This window comes from Chiloscyllium plagiosum, unplaced genomic scaffold, assembly GCF_037043375.1.
Source record: "Chiloscyllium plagiosum isolate Xiang-an unplaced genomic scaffold, Cpla_swu_hap1 HiC_scaffold_7, whole genome shotgun sequence".
NCBI lineage: Eukaryota > Metazoa > Chordata > Chondrichthyes > Orectolobiformes > Hemiscylliidae > Chiloscyllium > Chiloscyllium plagiosum.
In genome coordinates this window covers 106,615,350-106,636,191 of record NW_028270145.1, presented here as the reverse complement: position 1 = coordinate 106,636,191, position 20,842 = coordinate 106,615,350, and the positions used below count along the sequence as shown (strand labels likewise).

The 20,842-nt window shown below is 45.0% G+C and overlaps 1 protein-coding gene across 3 annotated transcripts in view; it reads left to right on the top strand.

Moving 5' to 3' along the window:
• Positions 1 to 20,842, top strand: part of sema5ba (sema domain, seven thrombospondin repeats (type 1 and type 1-like), transmembrane domain (TM) and short cytoplasmic domain, (semaphorin) 5Ba) — a 324,529-nt gene that overhangs the window by 138,931 nt on the left and 164,756 nt on the right. For all 3 annotated transcript variants that reach the window (XM_087989341.1, XM_087989339.1, XM_087989340.1), the window contains exons 4-5: positions 6,256 to 6,355; positions 16,345 to 16,390. In XM_087989341.1, the coding sequence (XP_087845467.1) occupies positions 6,256 to 6,355; positions 16,345 to 16,390 (146 nt within the window). The remainder of the gene's footprint in view (positions 1 to 6,255; positions 6,356 to 16,344; positions 16,391 to 20,842) is intronic.

Genomic DNA, 20,842 nt, shown 5'->3' with positions numbered 1-20,842 from the left:
GCATGCACACTCACTCACCCACTCACTCATTCACTCTCTCTCTCTCACAGAAACTTACCAAACCTCCTTCAAGAGCACATTCCAAATCCACAACCTCGAACATCTAGAACGACAAGGGCAACAGATACATGGGAACACCACCCCCTGCAAACTCCCTTCAAGCCACTCACCATCCTGGCATGGAAATACATTGCTGTTCTTTGCTGTTCTGGGTCAGAATCCTGGAACTCCATTCAGAACAACATGGTGGGTCTATCTACACACCAAGTGGACTTCAGCAGTTTAGGAGGGCTGCTGACTGTCACTTAATTGAAAACAATTAGGGATGGGCAAAAAGAGCTTACCTGATGGGTATCGGGGGCAAACTCTCTGAGGAGCTCCTCTGGGTAATATCCTAGGCCCAACCATTTTCAGCTGCTTCATCACTAGCCTTCCTTCCCTCCATCATAAGGTCAGAAGTGGGGATGTTCACCCATGACTGTGCAATGTTCAGCACCATTCATGACTCCTCAGACACTGAGACATGTCCAAATGTAGCAAGATCTGGACAATATCCAGGCTTGGGCTGACAAATGGCAAGTAACATTCACACCACACAAATGCCAATAAGAGACAATCTAACCACCACCTCTTGACATTCAATAATGTTACTATCACTGAATAACTCACTATCATTATCCTGGGAGTTATCATTGAATAGAAACTTAACTGGACTCACTACATAAACTTAGTGGCTACAAGGGCAGGTCAGAAGTGAGGAATACTGCAGCGAGTAACTCACCACCTGACTCCTGAAAGCCTGTCCATTGTTTGTAAGGCACGGGTCAGGAGTGTGATGGAATACTTCCCACTTGCCTGAATGAGTGCAGCTCTAACAACACTCAAGAAGCTTGACAGCAACCAGAACTGAGCAGCCCACTTGATTTGCACTGCATCCACGAGCGTGCACTCCATCCACCAGCGATGCTCAGTAACAGCAGGGTGTATTATCTACAAGATACATTGCACAAATTCACCAAAGATCCTCAGACAGCGCCTTTCAAATGCATGATCACTTCCATCAGAAGGGCAGCAGACATAATGGAAACACCATCACCAATTTCCCCTCTAAGCCACTCACCATCCTGACTTGGAAATATTCCTTCACTGTTGCTGAGTCAAAATCCTGGAATTCCCACCCTAACGGCTTTGTGGGTCAACCCACAGCAGGTGGACTGCAGCGGTTCAAGAAGGCAGCTCACCACCACCTTCTCAAGAGCAACTAGGAATGGGCAATAAATGCTGGCCTGTTTAGTGACACCTACATCTCACTAAAAAATCAATTAAAAAAAAAATCAAGTCACAAATGCCCTAAAATCAAAAATGAATAGGGTTGCTTTTCAGACTGGAGGCCTGTGACCAGTGGTGTGCCACAAGGATTGGTGCTGGGTCCACTGCTTTTCATAATTTATATAAATGATTTGGATGTGAACGTATGAGGTATAGTTAGTAAGTTTGCAGATGACACCAAAATTGGAGGTGTAGTGGACAGCCGCAACATGATCTCCCAACTCCTATACTCAATGCACTGACCAATAAAGGCAAACATAACTAAACACCTTCTTCACCATCCTATGGTGACCTCAGAGTATAGCAGGATCTTGATCAGTTGGGTTGAGGAGTGGCAGATGGAGTTTAATTGAGATAAATATGAGGTTCTGCATTTTGGAAGGACAAATCAAGGCAGGACTTATACACTTAATGGTAAGGTCCTGGGGAGTGTGGCAGAACAGAGATCTTAGTGTGCAGGTTCATAGTTCCTTCAAAGTAGACTTGCAGGTAGATAGGATAGTGAAGAAGGCGCTTGGTATGCTTTCCTTTATTGGTCAGAGTATTGAGTACAGGAATTGGGAGGTCATGTTGCGGCTGTACAGGACATTGGTTAGGCCACTGTTGAAATATTGCGTGCAATTCTGGTCTCCTTCTTCCTATCGGAAAGATGTTGTGAAACTTGAAAGGGTTCAGAGCAGACTTACAAGGATGTTGCCATGGTTGGAGGATTTGAGCTATAAGGAGAGGCTGAACAGGCTGGGGCTGTTTTCCCCGGAGCATCGGAGGCTGAGGGGTGACCTTATAGTGGTTTATAAAATCATGAGGGGCATGTATCGGGTAAATAGACAATGTCTTTTCCCTGGGTGGGGGAGGGCATAGAACTAGAGGGCATAAGTTTTGGATGAGAGGGGAAAAATTTAAAAGGAACCTAAGGGGCAACTTTCTCACACAGAGGGTGATGCGGGTATGGAATGAATCGCCAGAGGACGTGATGGAGGCTGGGAAAATTGCAACATTTAAAAGGCATCTGGATGGGTATATGAATAGGAATGGCTTAGAGGGATACAGGCCAAATGCTGGCAAATGGGACTAGATTATTTTAAGATATCTGCATGCATGGACCAAAGAGTCTGTTTCTGTTTGACTTTATAACAAGGGCAACACAAATGGGAACAAGTAGCATCACAGGACTATTACAGTGTGCACAAGGCCAATTGGCCCATTATGCCAGCATCAGTTCTATGGTCTAGTGCCTTATATCCCTGCTCACCATTTCTTCCAAATTACCATCCAATGCCCCCTCAAATATCTCAATTGAACTTGCCTCCACTGTACTCCACTGTATGGGCGGCACGGTAGCACAGTGGTTAGCACTGCTGCTTCACAGCGCCAGAGACCCGGGTTCAATTCCCGCCTCAGGCGACTCTCTGTGTGGAGTTTGCACATTCTCCCCGTGTCTGCGTGGGTTTCCTCCGGGTGCTCCGGTTTCCTCCCACAGTCCAAAAATGTGCAGGGGTTAGGTGAATTGGCCATGCTAAATTGCCCGTAGTGTTAGGTGAAGGGGTAAATGTAGGAGAATGTAGGAGAATGGGTCTGGGTGGGTTACGCTTCGGCGGGTCGGTGTGGACTTGTTGGGCCGAAGGGCCTGTTTCCACACTGTAAGTAATCTTACTCCTAGGCAGTGCATCCGCTACGATGGTTGTAGAACATAGAACATAAAACAGTACAGTACAGGAACATGCCCTATCGCCTATAGTCTGGTGCCAAATTAAACTAATCCCTTCTGCCTGCCTTTGGTCCATATCCCTCCATTCCTTGCATATTCATGTGCTTATCTAAACACCCCTTAAATGCTCCTATCGTATCTGCCTCCACCACCACCCCTGGCAGTTTGTCCCAGACCCCTCCTACTCTCTGTGTAAAAAAACCTGTCCCTCACATCTCCTTTGAACTTTTTCCCTCTCACTGTAAATGCATGCCCGAGTATTAGACATTTCAGGAAATAGATTCTGACCGTCAACCCCCATCTACACATCTCCTAATTTTCTGGACCTCTATCTTGCCTCCCCTCAGCTTCCACCACTCTAGAGGAAACAACCTGAATTTATCTCACCTTTCCTTTTTGCTTTTGAACATTCTCAAGTGGCTGTTCAAAGAAGCTGGACTGTTTGAGGGTTGAATGGGGCTACATCAGACAGATTAGCGAAGGAGATGGTGGTAAATCAATGAATGGACCACAAACCAGAAATATCCTTCCATTTAATCGCAGGTTGGGAATTGCATGAGGGTGTGATGAGATGCCACAGAGATGCAGTTTCCCTCAGAAACAAGAGTAGCTCAAGCCTGTTTCCCCATTTAATTGTACCATGGCTGATTTGCAATACAAGTCCATTTGTCCTATTTGTTTGCTCTACCCTTAACCAACAAAAATCCCCCTGTCTTGGAAAGTTTCACTTCATCGTCTTGGGGGAACAGGGTTTCAGATTTCCATGTCCTTTGACAAGGTTCCTGCTTTATTCCTGAAGAAACTCTCTTTGATTTGAAGATTATGCCCACTGACTTTGGTTTCCCTCATCAAAGCAAATGGCTTTGCTCTATTGACCTTTTAATTAAATATTTCAATTCAATCAACATGAAGTAATGATTGAGTTAATAAGAGAGTACAGAGTTGCCGTTCAAACATGATAATGGAGACTGCAAATGATGGTAGACTATAGGCAGTGCATTGTAATAAGGAAAGAGTGTGAATGGGAATTAGGTTTAATTTGTATGTGAGGAAAATGTGGTAATTAGAATGAAGAATAATGCACAATGTTTAACAATGATCCATACCTCACCCTAAGACAACCAGGAATAACTAGACATGTTGTTCTCCATTATATTGCTGTAATGCTGAAGGAAGATTGATTAGGTTGGAGATTTAACCATTAAGCTGACCAAAGAATATAGCAGTCAAGAGCAAGAGGGCACTGTACAACCTTTCAGCTCTGCTCTGCCATTTAGGAGGATCATGGCTGTTCTTTGTCCTTAACTGCACTTTCACACCAGATTCTTATATCCTCTGATAACCTCAGAATCCCAGAGTTCCACTTGAAAGGGTGCAAAAAAGATTTACAAGGATGTTGCCAGGGTTGGAGGATTTGAGCTATAGGGAGAGGCTGAATAGGCTGGGGCTGTTTTCCCTGGAGCGTCAGAGGCTGAAGGGTGATATTATAAAGGTTTATAAAATCAAGAGGGTCATAGATAGAAAGAACTATAAAGGTCTTTTCCCAAGGATAGGGGAGTCCAAAACAAGATGACGTAGGGGAAAGATTTAAAATGGACCTAAGGAGCATGTATGGAATGAGCTGCCAGAGGAAGTGGTGGAGGCTGGTACAATTACAACTTTAAAAGGTCCTTTTTGTATTTGCATACCTGCTTTGGAAAGTCAGGAGTGCGGTGGATCTGGATGAGTATATGAATGGGAAGAGTTTAGAGGGATATGGGCCAAGTGCTGGCAAATGGGACTGGATTAATTTAGGATATCTGGTTGGCATGGACGAGTTGGACCAAAGGGTCTGTTTCTATGCTGTACACCTCTATGACTCTGTGACTGTATAAGTCTATAAATCTCAGTCTTGAATACTCTGAATGACTGAACATCCCCAGTCCTCTGGAGAGTGCTGAAGATTCACGATTCTCTAACTTAAGTTCCTCCTTCTCACAATGACTGTACATACCACCCTCTAGGGTTTGAGAAGGCAGCTCACCTGAAGGGCAGTTAGGAATGGGTAATATATGCTTGATATCCACTTGTCAAAAGCAAATAAATACAGCAAATGCAATATAATGGGTGGAAGTAGTGAAGAAAAATGGAGATAAAAAGCAAAGGTAGGCCATTCAGCCCCTTGAGCCTGCTCCACAATTCAATAGGGTTATGGCTTACCCACTTTCTCAATGCCTTATTCCCCCCTTCTCTCCTTATCAGTCTCATTCTTGAATGTATTCAGTGACTTGGCCTCCACAGCTTTCTGTGATTGAGAATTCCACAGGCTGATCAGCAGCTTTGATTAGATTAGATTCCCTACAGTATGGAAACAGGCCATTTTGGCCCAACAAGTCCACACCGGCCATCCGTAGAGCAACCCACCCAGATCCACTCCCCGACACTGTATTTAACCCTGACTAATTCACTTAACATTATGGACAATTTAGCATGGCCAATCTACCCTAACCAATCCAACACCAGCATCTCCAAATCATGTCACCCTAACCAGCACATTTTTGGATTGAAGAAATGTTTAGTTTAGTCTGGGGTTATGGCTGTTTGGAGCGAAGGGTTTGTTTCTGTGCTGTATGACTCCATTGACCCACGTGTTGCTGAGATTCTTGAGAGTTTTTACTGTTGCCTTCACCAGTTAGTGAGAAATGTGATCCACCGCACTCCTGACTTTCCAAAGCAGGTATGCAAATACAAGAAGGACCTTTTAAAGTTGAGTGAAAGGTGATTATATGGATTTCTTCCCCTCTTGCCTCGTGTCAAATTTCCAGAGAAAGAATTTCAATGCTGACAGAACTTTGCTGTATCATATTGAAGTAGTGACAAACCATTTGTTAGATCTGACACATACGATGTGCTAACAACCACTTGTCCACGATCCTTGCAACTCCCTATCTCCATAAACATCTCTAGCCTTAATTTCTGAAATTTCTATGTTCAACTAAACTTTGTGCATCCAATTTTTTTAACCTCTCCAACCACTGACCAGGATCTGAACACTGTCCAATCGTCCCTAAAATTTCAACCTCTCTACCTCTCCCCGCTCCTTAAAACCATGTCCAAGCCTTTGGTCTTTTAAAGTATTTGTAATAGTTTTTTTGTCATATCGATGCAAGTTGTTGTTCAAGGGTCATTCTGAAAACATTCCCACTTCACTCTCTCTCTCTCTCTGTCTCTCTTCACAGATTTGAGACCCTGGGTGTTGAATTTTAGCTTTCCAGGAGTGTATGACTACTCTCAGTTGGCAATCGACCTCAGCAGAAAGCAGCTGGTCATTGGAGCCAGGTACAGTACAACAATGTCCATGGTGATTGTATGAGTTGGTATATGCTTTCTTCTAAGTTCCTTTGGTATGCTCCTATCCGGGGGTTTGTTTATTGACAAACTTACAGTTTCATCATTAACGTAACAAACTAACACAATTCCAGATTTATTTAATGGTCTCTACGTAAATTCCGTGTGTAAATAAACTCACATCTCACAATCTTCCAGCACTGGCTGAGGTTATCATGATAGACTCTCCTTCCAACCTCTCCCCTCGCTTGAGGCGTGGTGACCTTCAGGTTAGGCTCAGCAGTGGTCATTCCTTTCAAATGGGAGAGCAGCCCTATGGTCATAGTTGTGGAGTCATAGCATGAAAACAGGCCCTTCGGCCCAACTTGCCCATGCTGTCCAGTTTTCACAATGAGCCCCATTTAGAACATAGAACATAGAACAGTACAGCACAGAACAGGCCCTTCAGCCCACGATGTTGTGCCGACCACTGATCCTCATGTATGCATCCTCAAATTTCTGTAACCATATGCATGTCCAGCAGTCTCTTAAATGTCCCCAATGACCTTGCTTCCACAACTACTGTTGGCAACGCATTCCATGCTCTCACAACTCTCTGTGTAAAGAACCCGCCTCTGACATCCCATCTATACTTTCCTCCAACCAGCTTAAAACTATGACCCCTCGTGTTAGCCATTTCTGCCCTGGGAAATAGTCTCTGGCTATCGACTCTATCTATGCCTCTCATTATCTTGTATACCTCAATTAGGTCCCCTCTCCTCCTCCTTTTCTCCAATGAAAAAAGTCCGAGCTCAGTCAACCTCTCTTCATAAGATAAGGCCTCCAGTCCAGGCAGCAACCTGGTAAACCTCCTCTGAACCCGCTCCAAAGCATCCACATCTTTCCTATAATAGGGCGACCAGAACTGGACGCAGTATTCCAAGTGCGGTCTAACCAAAGTTTTATAGAGCTGCAACAAGATCTCACGACTTGGGCGGCACAGTGGCACAGTGGTTAGCACTGCTGCCTCACAGCGCCTGAGACCCGGGTTCAATTCCTGCCTCAGGCGACTGACTGTGTGGAGTTTGCACATTCTCCCCATGTCTGCATGGGTTTCCTCCGGGTGCTCCGGTTTACTCCCAAAGTCCAAAGATGTGCAGGTCAGATGAATTGGCCATGCTAAATTGCCCGTAGTGTTAGGTAAGGGGTAAATGTAGGGGTATGGGTGGGTTGCTCTTCGGCGGGTCGGTGTGGACTTGTTGGGCCGAAGGGCCTGTTTCCACACTGTAATGTAATCTAATCTAATCTAGACTCTTAAACTCAATCCCCCTGTTAATGAAAGCCAAAACACCATATGCTTTCTTAACAACCCTGTCCACTTGGGTGGCCATTTTAAGGGATCTATGTACCTGCACACCAAGATCCCTCTGTTCCTCCATACTGCCAAGAATCCTATCCTTAATCCTGTACTCAGCTTTCAAATTCGACCTTTCCAAAATACATCACCAAAATGCATCACCTCAATCACATCCAGGTTGAACTCCATCTGCCACCTCTCAGCCCATCTCTGCATCCTGACAATGTCCCGCTGCAGCCTACAACAGCCCTCTATACTGTCAACGACACCTCCAACCTTTGTATCGTCTGCAAACTTGCTGACCCATCCTTCAATCCCCTCATCCAAGTCATTAATAAAAATTACAAACAGTAGAGGCCCAAGGACAGAGCCCTGTGGAACACCACTCATCACTGACTTCCAGGCAGAATATTTTCCTTCTACTACCACTCGCTGTCTTCTGTTGGCCAGCCAATTCTGTATCCAGACAACTAAGTTCCCCTGTATCCCATTCCTCCTGACCTTCTGAACGAGCCTACCATGGGGAACCTTATCAAATGCTTTGCTGAAGTCCATATACACCACATCCACAGCTCGACTCTCATCAACCTTTCTAGTCACATCCTCAAAGAACTCGATAAGGTTTGTGAGGCATGACCTGCCCCTCACAAAGCCGTGTTGACTGCATTTAATCAAGCCATGCTCTTCCAGATGGTCATAAACCCTATCCCTCAGAATCCTTTCTAACACCTTGCAGGCGACAGACGTGAGACTGACTGGTCTGTAATTGCCGGGGATTTCCCTATTTCCTTTCTTGAAGAGAGGAATTACATTTGCCTCTCTCCAGTCCTCAGGTATGACTCCAGTGGAGAGTGAGGATGCAAAGATCTTCGCAAGTGGCGAAGCAATTTTATTTCTCGTTTCCCAAAGCAGCCGAGGACAAATCTGGTCCGGGCCTGGTGACTTGTCAATCTTAATGTTTGACAAAATTTTCAGCTCATCAGCTTCCTCTATCTCTATCCATTTCAGCATGCACACCTGCTCTTCAAAGGTTTCATTCATTACAAAGTTCGTTTCTTTTGTAAAGACAGAAGCAAAAAGCTCATTTAGGCTTCCCCTACCTCCTCAGACTCCACACACAAATTCCCTCTGCTATCCCTGATCGGCCCTACTCTTTCTTTGATCATTCTCTTATTCCTCACATAAGTGTAAAATGCCTTTGGATTCTCCCTAATCTGTTCTCCCAAGCCTTTCTCGTGCCTCCTCCTGGCTCTCCACAGACCATTTTTGAGCTCCTTCCTCGCCTGCCTGTAATCCTCTAGAGCTGAGCTTGACCCTAGCTTCCTCAACCTTATGTAAGCTACCTTTTTCCTTTTGACAAGAAGCTCCACCACTCTCGTCACTCAAGGTTCCTTTATCTTACCCCTTCTTGCCTGTCTCAGAGGGACATAATTATTCATCACTCTCAACAACTGTTCCTTAAACAGTCTCCACATGTCTATAGTGCCTTTACCATGGAACAATTGCTCCCAGTCCATGCTTCCCAACTCACGTCTGATAGCATCATAGTTTCCTCTTCCCCAATTAAATATCCTCCCATTTTGCCTAATCCTCTCCTTCTCCATAGCTATGTAGAATGTGAGGCAGTTGTAGTCACTATCACCAAAATGCTCTCCCACCACAATACCTGCCCCGGCTCGTTTCCGAGCACCAAGTCTAGAATGGCCTCTCCCCTCGTCGGCCTGTCAACGTACTGAGTTAGGAAACCCTCTTGAACACATCTTACAAAAACAGCTCCATTCAAATCTTCTGCTCAAAGGAGGTTCCAATCAATATTGGGAAAGTTAAAGTCACCCATTACAACAACTCTACTATGTCCACACTTTTCCAAAATCTGCCGACCTATGATTTCTTCAATCTCCCTGCTGCTATTGGGGGGCCTATAGTAAACCCCTAACGAGGTGACTGCTCCCTTGCTGTTCCTAATTTCCACCCATACTGACTCGGTAGGCAGACCCTCCTTGACAATGGAAGCTTCTGTGGCTGTGATACCCTCTCTGATTAGCAGTGCTACACCCTCTCCTCTTTCACCCCCCTCCCTATTCTTTTTAAATGCTCTAAACCCTGGAACATCCAGCAACCATTCCTGCCCCTGAGAAACCCATGTCTCTGTTATGGCCACAACATCATAGCACCAGGTACTGATCCATGCTCTAAGTTCATCACTTTTATACCTGATACTCCTTGCGTTAAAACAAACACACTTTAACTGATCCCTTGGTTCCTTCCCAGGAAAGTCCTTCCCACTAGCTGGTCTACCTCTTGCTATTGCCTCATCTTCATCAACTCTCACCTCCGGTATACAGCTCAGGTTCCCACCCCCCTGCCATACTAGTTTAAACCCTCCTGAACCACTTGAGCAAACCTTCCACCCAGGATATTGGTCCCCTTCCAGTTGAGATGCAACCCGTCCTTCTTTCACAGGTCCCACCTTCCCCAGAAGGCACCCCAATTATCTACATATCTGAAGCCTGTGTTTATCTCTCCAGACTGATCTCATCTATGTACCTGTCCAAATGTATTTTAAATGACAAAATTGTACTTATTTCCACCACTATCTGTGGCAGCCTGTTCCAGACACTTACCACCCTCTTTGTGAATAAGTTGCCCCTCTGAACCCTTTTCTATCTCTCCCCTCTCTCTGTAGGAATATGGCAACTTGACCTTTACCTTCATTCCTATCTCTGTTTTATTTGCCCAGTACCATAAGCAGTATGTCACTATTTCCCATCGTCTTCATCTTTCCATGCCCCTGCAGCCCTGGTTTTCTAGATTGAGGGTGGTGGTGGAGGGTTGTTTTTCAGACTGGAGGCCTGTGACCAATGGAGTGCCACATGGATCGGTGATGGGTCCTCTACTTTTTGTCATTTACATAAATGATTTGGATGCGAGCATAAGAGGTACAGTTGACCAGATGGGTCAATGAGCTGAGAAGTGGCAGATGGAATTTAATTCAGGTAAATGCGAGGTGCTGCATTTTGGGAAAACAAATCTTAGCAGGACTTATACACTTAATGGTAAGATCCTAGGGAGTGTTACCGAACAAAGAGACCTTGGAGTGCAGGTTCATAGCTCCTTGAAAGTGGAGTCGTAGGTAGATAGGACAGTAAAGAAGGCATTTGTTATGCTTTCTTTTATTGGTCGGAGTATTAAGTACAGGAGTTGGGAGGTCATGTTGTGGCTAAACAGGACATTGGTTAGGCCACTGTTGGAATATTGCGTGCAATTCTGATCTCCTTCCTATTGGAAAGATGTTGTGAAACTTGAAAGGGTTCAGAAAAGATGTACAAGGATGTTGCCAGGGTTGGAGGATTTGAGCTATAGGGAGAGGCTGAACAGGCTGGGGCTGTTTTCCCTGGAGCATCGGAGGCTGAGGGGTGACCTTACAGAGGTTTACAAATTATGAGGGGCATGGATAGGGTAAATAGGCAAAGTCTTTTCCCTGGGGTGGGGGAGTCCAGAACTAGAGGGCATAGGTTTAGGGTAAGAGGGGAAGATATAAAAGAGACCTAAGGGGCAACTTTTTCACACAGAGGGTGGATGTATATGGAATGAGCTGCTAGAGGAAGAGGTGGAGGCTGGTACAATTGCAACATTTAAGAGGCATTTGGATGGGTATATGAATAGGAAGGGTTTGGAGGGATGTGGGCCAGGCGTTGACAAGTGAGACTGGATTGGGTTGGAATATGTGGTCGGCATGGACGGGTTGGACCGAAGGATCTGTTGTCATGCTGTACATCTCTATGACTCTATGACTCTCCTAATAGAACAGAGAACAGCACAGTACAGCACAGGCCCTTCAGCTCTCGATGATATGCCGACCTTTTATCCTACTCTAAGATCGGACTAACATACATACCCTGCATTGTACTATCATCCATGCGCCTATCCAAGAGTTGCTTAAATGTCCCTAATGTATCTGACTCTACTACCACCGCTGGCAGTGCATTCCACACACCTACCACTCTCGTTGTAAAGAACCTACTTCTGACATCTCCCCTAAACCTTCCTCCAATCACCTTAAAATTATGCCCCTTCATGATAGCCATTTCGTCTCTCAGAAAACCTCTCTGGCTATCCATTCTATTTATGCCTCTCATCATCTTGTACACCTCTAATCTTTTGCAAACCTCTGAAATATATGCCTGCCTCTTCCTATGTCTAATTTTAAATTTCTTCTTAAAGTCACTCTCTCACCTGAATAGTATTCATAGTTGTGACATTGAACCAAGAATGGGAGGTGATTTTATCTTGAGTATATAGGCTACCAGGGGAAATGATAGAGTGTTTATCAAAGGGATGTTCCCCATTTGGGAGAGTCTAAATATAGAGTACTGTATGTAGTTTAAAAATAAAGGATCTCCCATGTAGCATGGAGGTGAGGAGAATTTACTTCTCCCAGAGGGTTCACAACACCATAAGACATAGGAGAGAAAGTGGACCGTTCAGCCCATTGAGTCTGCTCTGTCATTCGATGAGATCATGGCTGAGTTGACAATCCTCAACTCCATATTCCTGCCTTTTCCCATAACCCTCAATTCCGCTACTGATTAAAACCTATCTCAGCCTTGAATATACTAAATGATTCAGCCTGTACAGCCCTCTGTGGTAAATAATTCCATAGATTCACAACCCTCTGAGAGAAGAAATTTCTCATCTCCGTTTTAAATAGGTGACCCCTTATTCCGAGATGATGCCCTCTGGTCCGAGATTCTCCCACAATGAGAAATGACCTTTCTGCATTCACTCTGTTAAATCCCGAAGAATTCTGGTCTTGAGTCTTTGGAACACTCTTGCCCAGAGTTCATAGAACATAGAACATAGAACAATACAGCACAGAACAGGCCCTTCGGCCCACGATGTTGTGCCGAACATTTGTCCTAGCTTAAGCACCCATCCATGTACCTATCCAATTGCCACTTAAAGGTCACCAAAGATTCTGACTCTACCACTCCCACAGGCAGCGCATTCCATGCCCCCACCACTCTCTGGGTAAAGAACCCACCCCTGACATCTCTCCTATACCTTCCACCCTTCACCTTAAATTTATGTCCCCTTGTAACACTCTGTTGTACCCGGGGAAAAAGTTTCTGACTGTCTACTCTATCTATTCCTCTGATCATCTTATAAAACTCTATCAAGTCACCCCTCATCCGAGAAAAGGCCTAGCACTCTCAACCTATCCTTGTACGACCTATTCTCCATTCCAGGCAACATCCTGGTAAATCTTCTCTGCACCGTCTCCAAAGTTTCCACGTCTTTCCTAAAGTGAGGCGACCAGAACTGCACACAGTACTCCAAATGTGGCCTAACCAAAGTCCTGTACAGTTGCAACATCACTTCACGACTCTTGAATTCAATCCCTCTGCTAATGAACGCTAATACACCATAGGCCTTCTTACAAGCTCTATCCACCTGAGTGGCAACTTTCAAAGACCTATGAACATAGACCCCAAGATCCCTCTGTTCCTCCACCTCACTAAGAACCCTACCGTTAACCCTGTATTCCGCATTCTTATTTGTCTTTCCAAAATGGACAACCTCACACTTGGCAGGGTTGAACTCCATCTGCCACTCCTCAGCCCAGCTCTGCATCATATCTAAGTCTCTTTGCAGCCGACAACAGCCCTCCTCACTATCCACAACTCCACCAATCTTCGTATCATCTGCAAATTTACTGACCCACGCTTCGACTCCCTCATCCAAGTCATTAATAAAAATTACAAACAGCAGAGGACCCAGAACTGATCCCTGCGGAACTCCACTTGTAACTGGGCTCCAGGCTGAATATTTGCCATCTACCACCACTCTCTGACTTCGACTGGTTAGCCAGTTTTCTATCCAATTGGCCAAGTTTCCCTCTATCCCATGCCTCCTGACTTTCCGCATAAGCCTACCATGGGGAACCTTATCAAATGCCTTACTAAAAGCCATGTATACTACATCCACTGCTCTACCCTCATCCACATGCTTGGTCACCTCCTCAAAGAATTCAATAAGACTTGTAAGGCAAGACCTACCCTTCACAAATCCGTGCTGGCTGTCCCTAATCAAGCAGTGTCTTTCCAGATACTCATAAATCCTATCCCTCAGTACCCTTTCCATTACTTTGCCTACCACCGAAGTAAGACTAACTGGCCTGTAATTCCCGGAGTTATCCCTATTCCCTTTTTGAACAGGGGCACAACATTCGCCACTCTCCAGTCCCCTGGTACTACCCCCGTTGACAGTGAAGACGAAAAGATCATTGCCAACGGTACTGCAATTTCCTCTCTTGCTTCCCACATAATCCTAGGATATATCTTGTCAGGCCCGGGGGACTTGTCTATCCTCAAGTTGTTCAAAATGTCCAACACATCTTCCTTCCTAACAAGTATCTCCTCTAGCTTATCAGTCCGTTTCACACTCTCCTCTTCAACAATACGGTCCCTCTCGTTCGTAAATACTGAAGAAAAGTACTCATTCAAGACCTCTCCTATCTCTTCCGACTCAATACACTGTCTCCCACTACTGTTCTTGATCGGACCTACCCTCGTTCTCGTCATTCTCATGTTTCTCACATACGCATAAAATGCCTTTGGGTTATCCTTGATCCTGTCCGCCAAAGATTTTTCATGCCCTCTCTTAGCTCTCCTAATCCCTTTCTTCAGGTCCCTTCTGGCTATCCTGTATCCCTCCACTGCTCTGTCTGAACCCTGTTTCCTCAACCTTATGTAAGCCTCCTTCTTCCTCTTTACAAGACATTCAACCTCCCTCGTCAACCAAGGTTCCCTCACACGACCATTTCTTTCCAGCCTGACAGGTACATACATATCAAGGACACGTCGTATCTGTTCCTTGAAAGAGTTCCACATTTCCACGACATCCTTCCCTGACAGCCTATGCTCCCAACTTATGCTCCTCAGATCCTGTCTTACAGCATCGTAATTACCCTTCCCCCAATTGTAAAACCTACCCTGTTGCACGCACCTATCTCTCTCCATAACCAAGGTGAAAGTCACAGAATTGTGGTCACCATCACCAAAATGTTCACCCACTAACAAGCCCATCACTTGTCCCGGTTCATTACCAAGTACCAAATCCAATATGGCCTCCCTCTGGTCAGACAATCTACATACTGAGTTAGAAAAGCTTCATGGACACACTGCACAAACACCGCCCCATCCAATCTACTTGATCTAAAGAGCTTCCAATCAATATTTGGGAAGTTGAAATCGCCCATGACTACTACTAGTTCAGGTACAGCCATTTTTAGGGTAGAGGTGGACAAGAAGGCAGCTCACCAATACCAGGCTGATTACAGATGGGTAATGAATGTGGGCCCAGCCAGCAAAATCCACATCCCATAAATAATTACAAGTATTGATTGGCAGAGGAGACAAATGTTATCAGGAGTAAGTAGGGAAGTAGAGTTGAGGCCACCAACAGGTCAACCATGATCATGTTGCACAGCACAGCAGGCTAGAGGGGATGAGTCGAAGAGCGTGGTGCTGGAAAAGCACAGCAGGTCAGGCAGCATCTGAGGAGAATGATTCCTGATGAAGAGCTTGTGCTCGAAATATTGATTCTCCTGCTCCTTGGGTGCTGCCTGACCGGCTGTGGATTTCCAGTACCACACTCTGCGACATCTGCGGTCCTAACTTTCTCCTAGAGGGGATGAGTGGCCTCCTTCTGCTCTTAATAATTGTATGTCAATTCAATTATCTACCTCGTGTGTTTCTAAGAAATGGTTGGCTCCTCATTGGCTTGTCAACTGGCCTAACATTACAGTGAAGCCTTTCAAAATACAATCACCACGTTAGAACAGTACAGACAGGGCAGGTTTTACACACAGTGGTTGTGCATAGAAAGAGTCGAGAGTGTGGTGCTGGAAAAGCACAGCAGGTCCGATTGTAAGACCATACAACAGACAGTGAGGACAGCTGAGAAGATCATCGGGGTCTCTCTTCCCTCCATTACAGACATTAACGCCACACGCTGCACCCTAGAGCCTAAGAGCATTGTGGAAGTCCCCACACGCCCCTCACTCAAACTCTCCTTTCAGTTTCACCTTCCTCATTTCTGACCTCTTTTGTTCCTTTTGTTTGTTCTGGATTGTCATCTTGTCCTTTACTTGACTTTTCTCTCTTCAATTTTGCCCTCCTTACTTTTCTGCTCCTTTTCTATGCTTCTGCTCTTTCTTTCGCTTTTCATGATCTAACGTTTACACATTTTCTTCTGTTTATTCCTATCACTTCTCTCTGTCTCTCTCACTAATTGCACTCTTTTTCCCTCACTCTTTTGCTTCCTTGCTATTTTCTTATGTTTTTGTTTGCCTCCCTATTCGATTCCCCTTCTCTCTCTGTCTCTCTTTGCAAGCAACAGATCTGGCTTACTCAGTCTCTGCCAAATTTCCCTCTGTGCAATATGCTCTTCGGACTTTGCATTTTCATCATCTGTTTTGCACACTTTCAGATCTTCCCAGAAGTACAAACCAGGGTTACCCATATTGGTTGTGGAATTTCTCTGGTTGAATTCATAGAAACCTTGTAAGAACAGATAATCAGTGAGATTTGTTTCGCTTCTTAATATTAACACGTTCATATCTGTGTCTGTCCTTTTACAGAAACTACCTCTTTCGCCTCACTCTGAATAATATCTCTCTTATACAGGTAAGATCTTCTGAAAGAATTACGGATGCTGTAAATCAGAGACAAAAATAGAAATTGCTGGAAAAGCTCAGCAGATCAGGCAGCAGCTTTTTAAATATAGATTAGATTCCCTACAGTGTGGAAACAGGCCCTTTGGCCCAACTAGTCCACACCGACCCTCCGAAGAGTAATTTACCCAGGCCCATTCCCCCTAACTAATGCACCTAATTCTACGGGTAATTTAGCATGACCAATTCACCTAACGTGCACATCTTTGGACTGTGGGAGGAAACCCACGCAGACACAGGGAGAATGTGCAAACTCCACACAGACAGTCGCCTGAGGCTGGGATCAAACCCAGGTCCCTGGTGCTGTGAGGCAGCAGTGCTAACCACTGAGCCACCGTGCCACCCTAGTTATCTGTGGAGAGAAATCAGAGTTAATGTTTCGGGTCAAGTGACCCTTCCTCAGAACTCACTCAACCCAAAATGTTAACTCTGGTTTCTCTCCACAGATGCTGCCAGACCTGCTGAGCTTTTCCAGCAATTTCTACGTTTGAAATACTGGCCTTGATTACAGTACCAGCCCTGTAACATAAAATATGGTACTTATTGTAAATTACTTGAACAAATCAGTAAATCACTCCACTTTTATTCAAAAGCAACCCTGCATGAAATAAAGCCAGAAAATGACTGAAATAATCAATAGATCTGGCAGGATCGTTAGAGAGAGAAACAGGGTTAATGTTTCAGGTCAATCATCTTTCATTTGAACTGAGGTAAATTATTTGACCCAATTGGTCCTTCTCCTCGATTAATATATCCTTCTATTTCTTTCTACGTCGCACAGGGCGGCACGGTGGCACAGTGGTTAGCACTGCTGCCTCACAGCGCCAGAGACCTGGGTTCAATTCCCGACTCAGGTGACTGACTGTGTGGAGTTTGCACATTCTCCCCGTGTCTGCGTGGGTTTCCTCCGGGTGCTCCGGTTTCCTCCCACAGTCCAAAGATGTGCGGGTCAGGTGAATTGGCCATGCTAAATTGACCATAGTGTTAGGTTAAAGGGGTAAATGTAGGGGTCTGGGTGGGTTGCGCTTCGGCGGGTCGGTGTGGACTTGTTGGGCCGAAGGGCCTGTTTCCACACTGTAAGTAATCTAATCTAATCTAATCTAATCTATGTTCACCGTCTTTCCCCTGGGCAAGATGATACATAATGGAAAGTCACTGCATTAGTAATCCACAGGCCCAGGATAATCCAAAGATGTGCAGGTTAGGTCAATTGGCCATGCTAAATTGCCAATAGTGTTCAGGGATGTGTAGCTAGGTGTATTAGTCAGGGGTAAATGTAGTGTAATAGGGTAGGTGGATGGGTCTGGGAGGGTTACTCTTCAGAGGGTTGATGTGGACTTGTTAGGCCAAATGGCCTGTTTCCACACGTAGTGATTCTATTCTCTATAATTCTCTGGGATTGTAGGTGCAAGTCCCACCACCAAAGCAACCTGTGGAATTTAAACCTAAGTAATAAATCTGGAGCTCATCGGGTTAAATATTTGCCATCTAACTATTCTGCTGCCCTTACCCCTGGCGCTATATGTAATTCCAGACACACAGAAAAGCACATGACTTCTTATCTACCCTCTGGAATGGCTGAACAAGCCACTAAGATCAAAGGCAGTTAGGGGCGAGTGAAAGGAATGAGGGGGATCTTACAGAAGCATATAAAATAATGAAGAAAATAGGTAAGAAAGAAGCAGGGAGGTTGTTTTGCCTTGTGGGTGAAACCAGACCTAGGGGGCATAGCCTCAAAATAAGGGGGAGCAGATTTAGGATTGAGTTGAGCAGGAATTTCTTCACCCAAAGGGTTGTGAATCTGTGGAATTCCCTGCCCAGTGAAGCAGTTGAGCCTACCTCATTGAATGTTTTTAAAGCAAAGATAGATTTATGCAGAGTAAAGCAATTAAGGTTTAGGGTAAGTGGACAGGTAAGTGCAGTTGAGTCCACAAAAAGATCTGCCATGATCCTTTTGGATGACAAAGCAGGCTCAAGGGGCCAGATGGCCTACTCCTGCTCCTATCTCTTATGTAAATATTGATCTTTCTGGTGATTCCCATATCCCGTGAAAGAATAAACTAAAAAATGGTCACACTATTTCCTCTCAATTGCTCCATGTGATAGTACATTTTGGGATTTTAACCAATGTCTGGGTGAGTAGATTTCTTTTGAATTCAATTCTGGCTTCATCATTGGATTATTTTGTTTATTAGATTACATACAGTGTGGAAACAGGCCCTTCGGCCCAACAAGTCCACACCGACCCGCCGAAGCGCAACCCACCCATACCTCTACATTTACCCCTTACCTAACACTACGGGCAATTTAGCATGGCCAATTCACCTGACCTGCACATCTTTGGACTGTGGGAGGAAACCGGAGCACCCGGAGGAAACCCACGCAGACACGGGGAGAACGTGCAAACTCCACACAGTCAGTCGCCTGAGGCGGGAATTGAACCCGGGTCTCTGGCGCTGTGAGGCAGCAGTGCTAACCACTGTGCCACCGTGCCGCCACTATAACTCTATAATTATGACCTCTAATTTTGGGGAAGTCTGTGGGACTGGAACGACTCTGCTGATACCATTCCTAATTTTAGAGACTACTTTTAGGTAACCCCTCGGCTTGCCTTTTCAAACTTTCCTGGTGGTATTCTTGTAAATATATTTTGTACCTTCTCCAGAACTCCTAAGGGAACAGTACAAGGGGAAGTTAGTTGAATGTTAAGTTTTTGTGAGGGCATGGTACATAGTTAAACTGGTCAGTGACTGATTGCTTGTTCAGATACAGGTCTAATGCCTTGTCTACCTTATTTATCCACCTCTCGGCTATAAGCCAGACCTTTTAATTCAATGTTAATAAGGTTTTAGTTTCACTGGTGGGAAGAATCTCTCTCTGAATGATGAATGGTATTGTTCCAACAATTTTGTCTGGAGGAGAGAAAATCAAAAACTTTATAGTTTGAAGCTTGGAAACCACATTCAGGTCACAAAATCAGGAGGAGGCAGTAAGATCATTGGCAGTCTCCCAGCATGCACTTGTTTTAGAGCCGCCAGTTCTGATAGAATGCAATTGTTGAGGTGTCGTGATGTCATTGCCAGCCTCTGACTTGTTTATGCAGGTTTTTGAGTAAAGCCTGGGAAGGGTTGGTTAGCTCAGTCAGCTGGATAGCTGGTCTGTAACGCAGTGTACTTCAACACCACAGGTTCAATTCCCACACCGGCTGAGGTTACCATTGCAAGGTTCCCACCTTCTCAATCTCTCCCCTTGCCTGAGCTATGGTGGCTCAGTGGTTAGCAATGCTGCCTCACGGGTGCCAGGGACTCTGGTTCACTTCCAGCCTTTGTTGGCTGTCTCTGTAGAGTTCGTGCATTCTCCTTGCGTCCATCTGTGTGGGTTTCCTCCCACAATCCAAAGATTTGCCAGTTTGGTGGGCTCGCCATGGGAAATGCAGGGATGGGGTGGGTCTAGGTAGGCTGCTCTTCGGAGGGTCGGTGTAGACTCAGTGGGCAGAAGGACCTGCTTCTACACTGTAGGGAGTCTGTGACTAAACTCTCTCTGATGAGAGAGTGGTCCTCTGTAACAATGATGAGGAGGGCTAGTGCTTCCAAATAGACTTGTTGGACTATAACCTGGTGTTGTGTGATTTTTAACTCTATAATAAGATAACTTTATCTTTACCCAAACCTCCCCACACACACCAACACCTTCTTGACAAGGGGATGTGAAAAAGATGATTCCTCTTGTTGGACAGTCCAGAACTAGCAGCACTGTTTAAAAATTAACGGTCATCTTTTCAAGACCAAGATGAAGAGAATTCTTTTCTCTCAGAGAGTCTTGCAACTTGGGACCTCTCTGTCTCAGAACGCCATGGAAACGGAGTTGTTGAATATTTTCAAGACAGGAATAGATGCATTCTGTTAGGTAGGGCACTCAGGGGATAATTGGGATAGATAGGAACTTGAAACTCAAACAGTTCATCCAGGATTTTAGTGAATGCTGCAGCAGTCGAGAGGGGCTGAATGGCCTACTGCTGCCCTGTTTCACAAGTTCCTTTGTTTATGTTTACTTTTATCGCTTTTATAAGTAATAAGTAAAAAGAAAATTTGAAATGCCTGTGGATTTTTGACATGGAACTTCCACTCAGCAGTTTCTGAGAGGTTGAAGTTGTTTTTATTTATCTGTGGAACGTGGGTGTTGCTGGCTGGCCTTTGGGTACAGCCTGCTCCAGTATCTGTGGAGTCGTGAATGGTGCTAAACATTGTGCAATCATCATTGAGTATCCCCATGATCTTATTTGAATGTTGGAGCAGGCTCGAAGGGTCTGCTCCTGTTCTGGATCTTATGTCCGTGTGGGAGGGAATCGCATATTTCCACAGTTGGTTGCATGAACAATTGCTTCTTGATTTACCTCTGAAGTGGC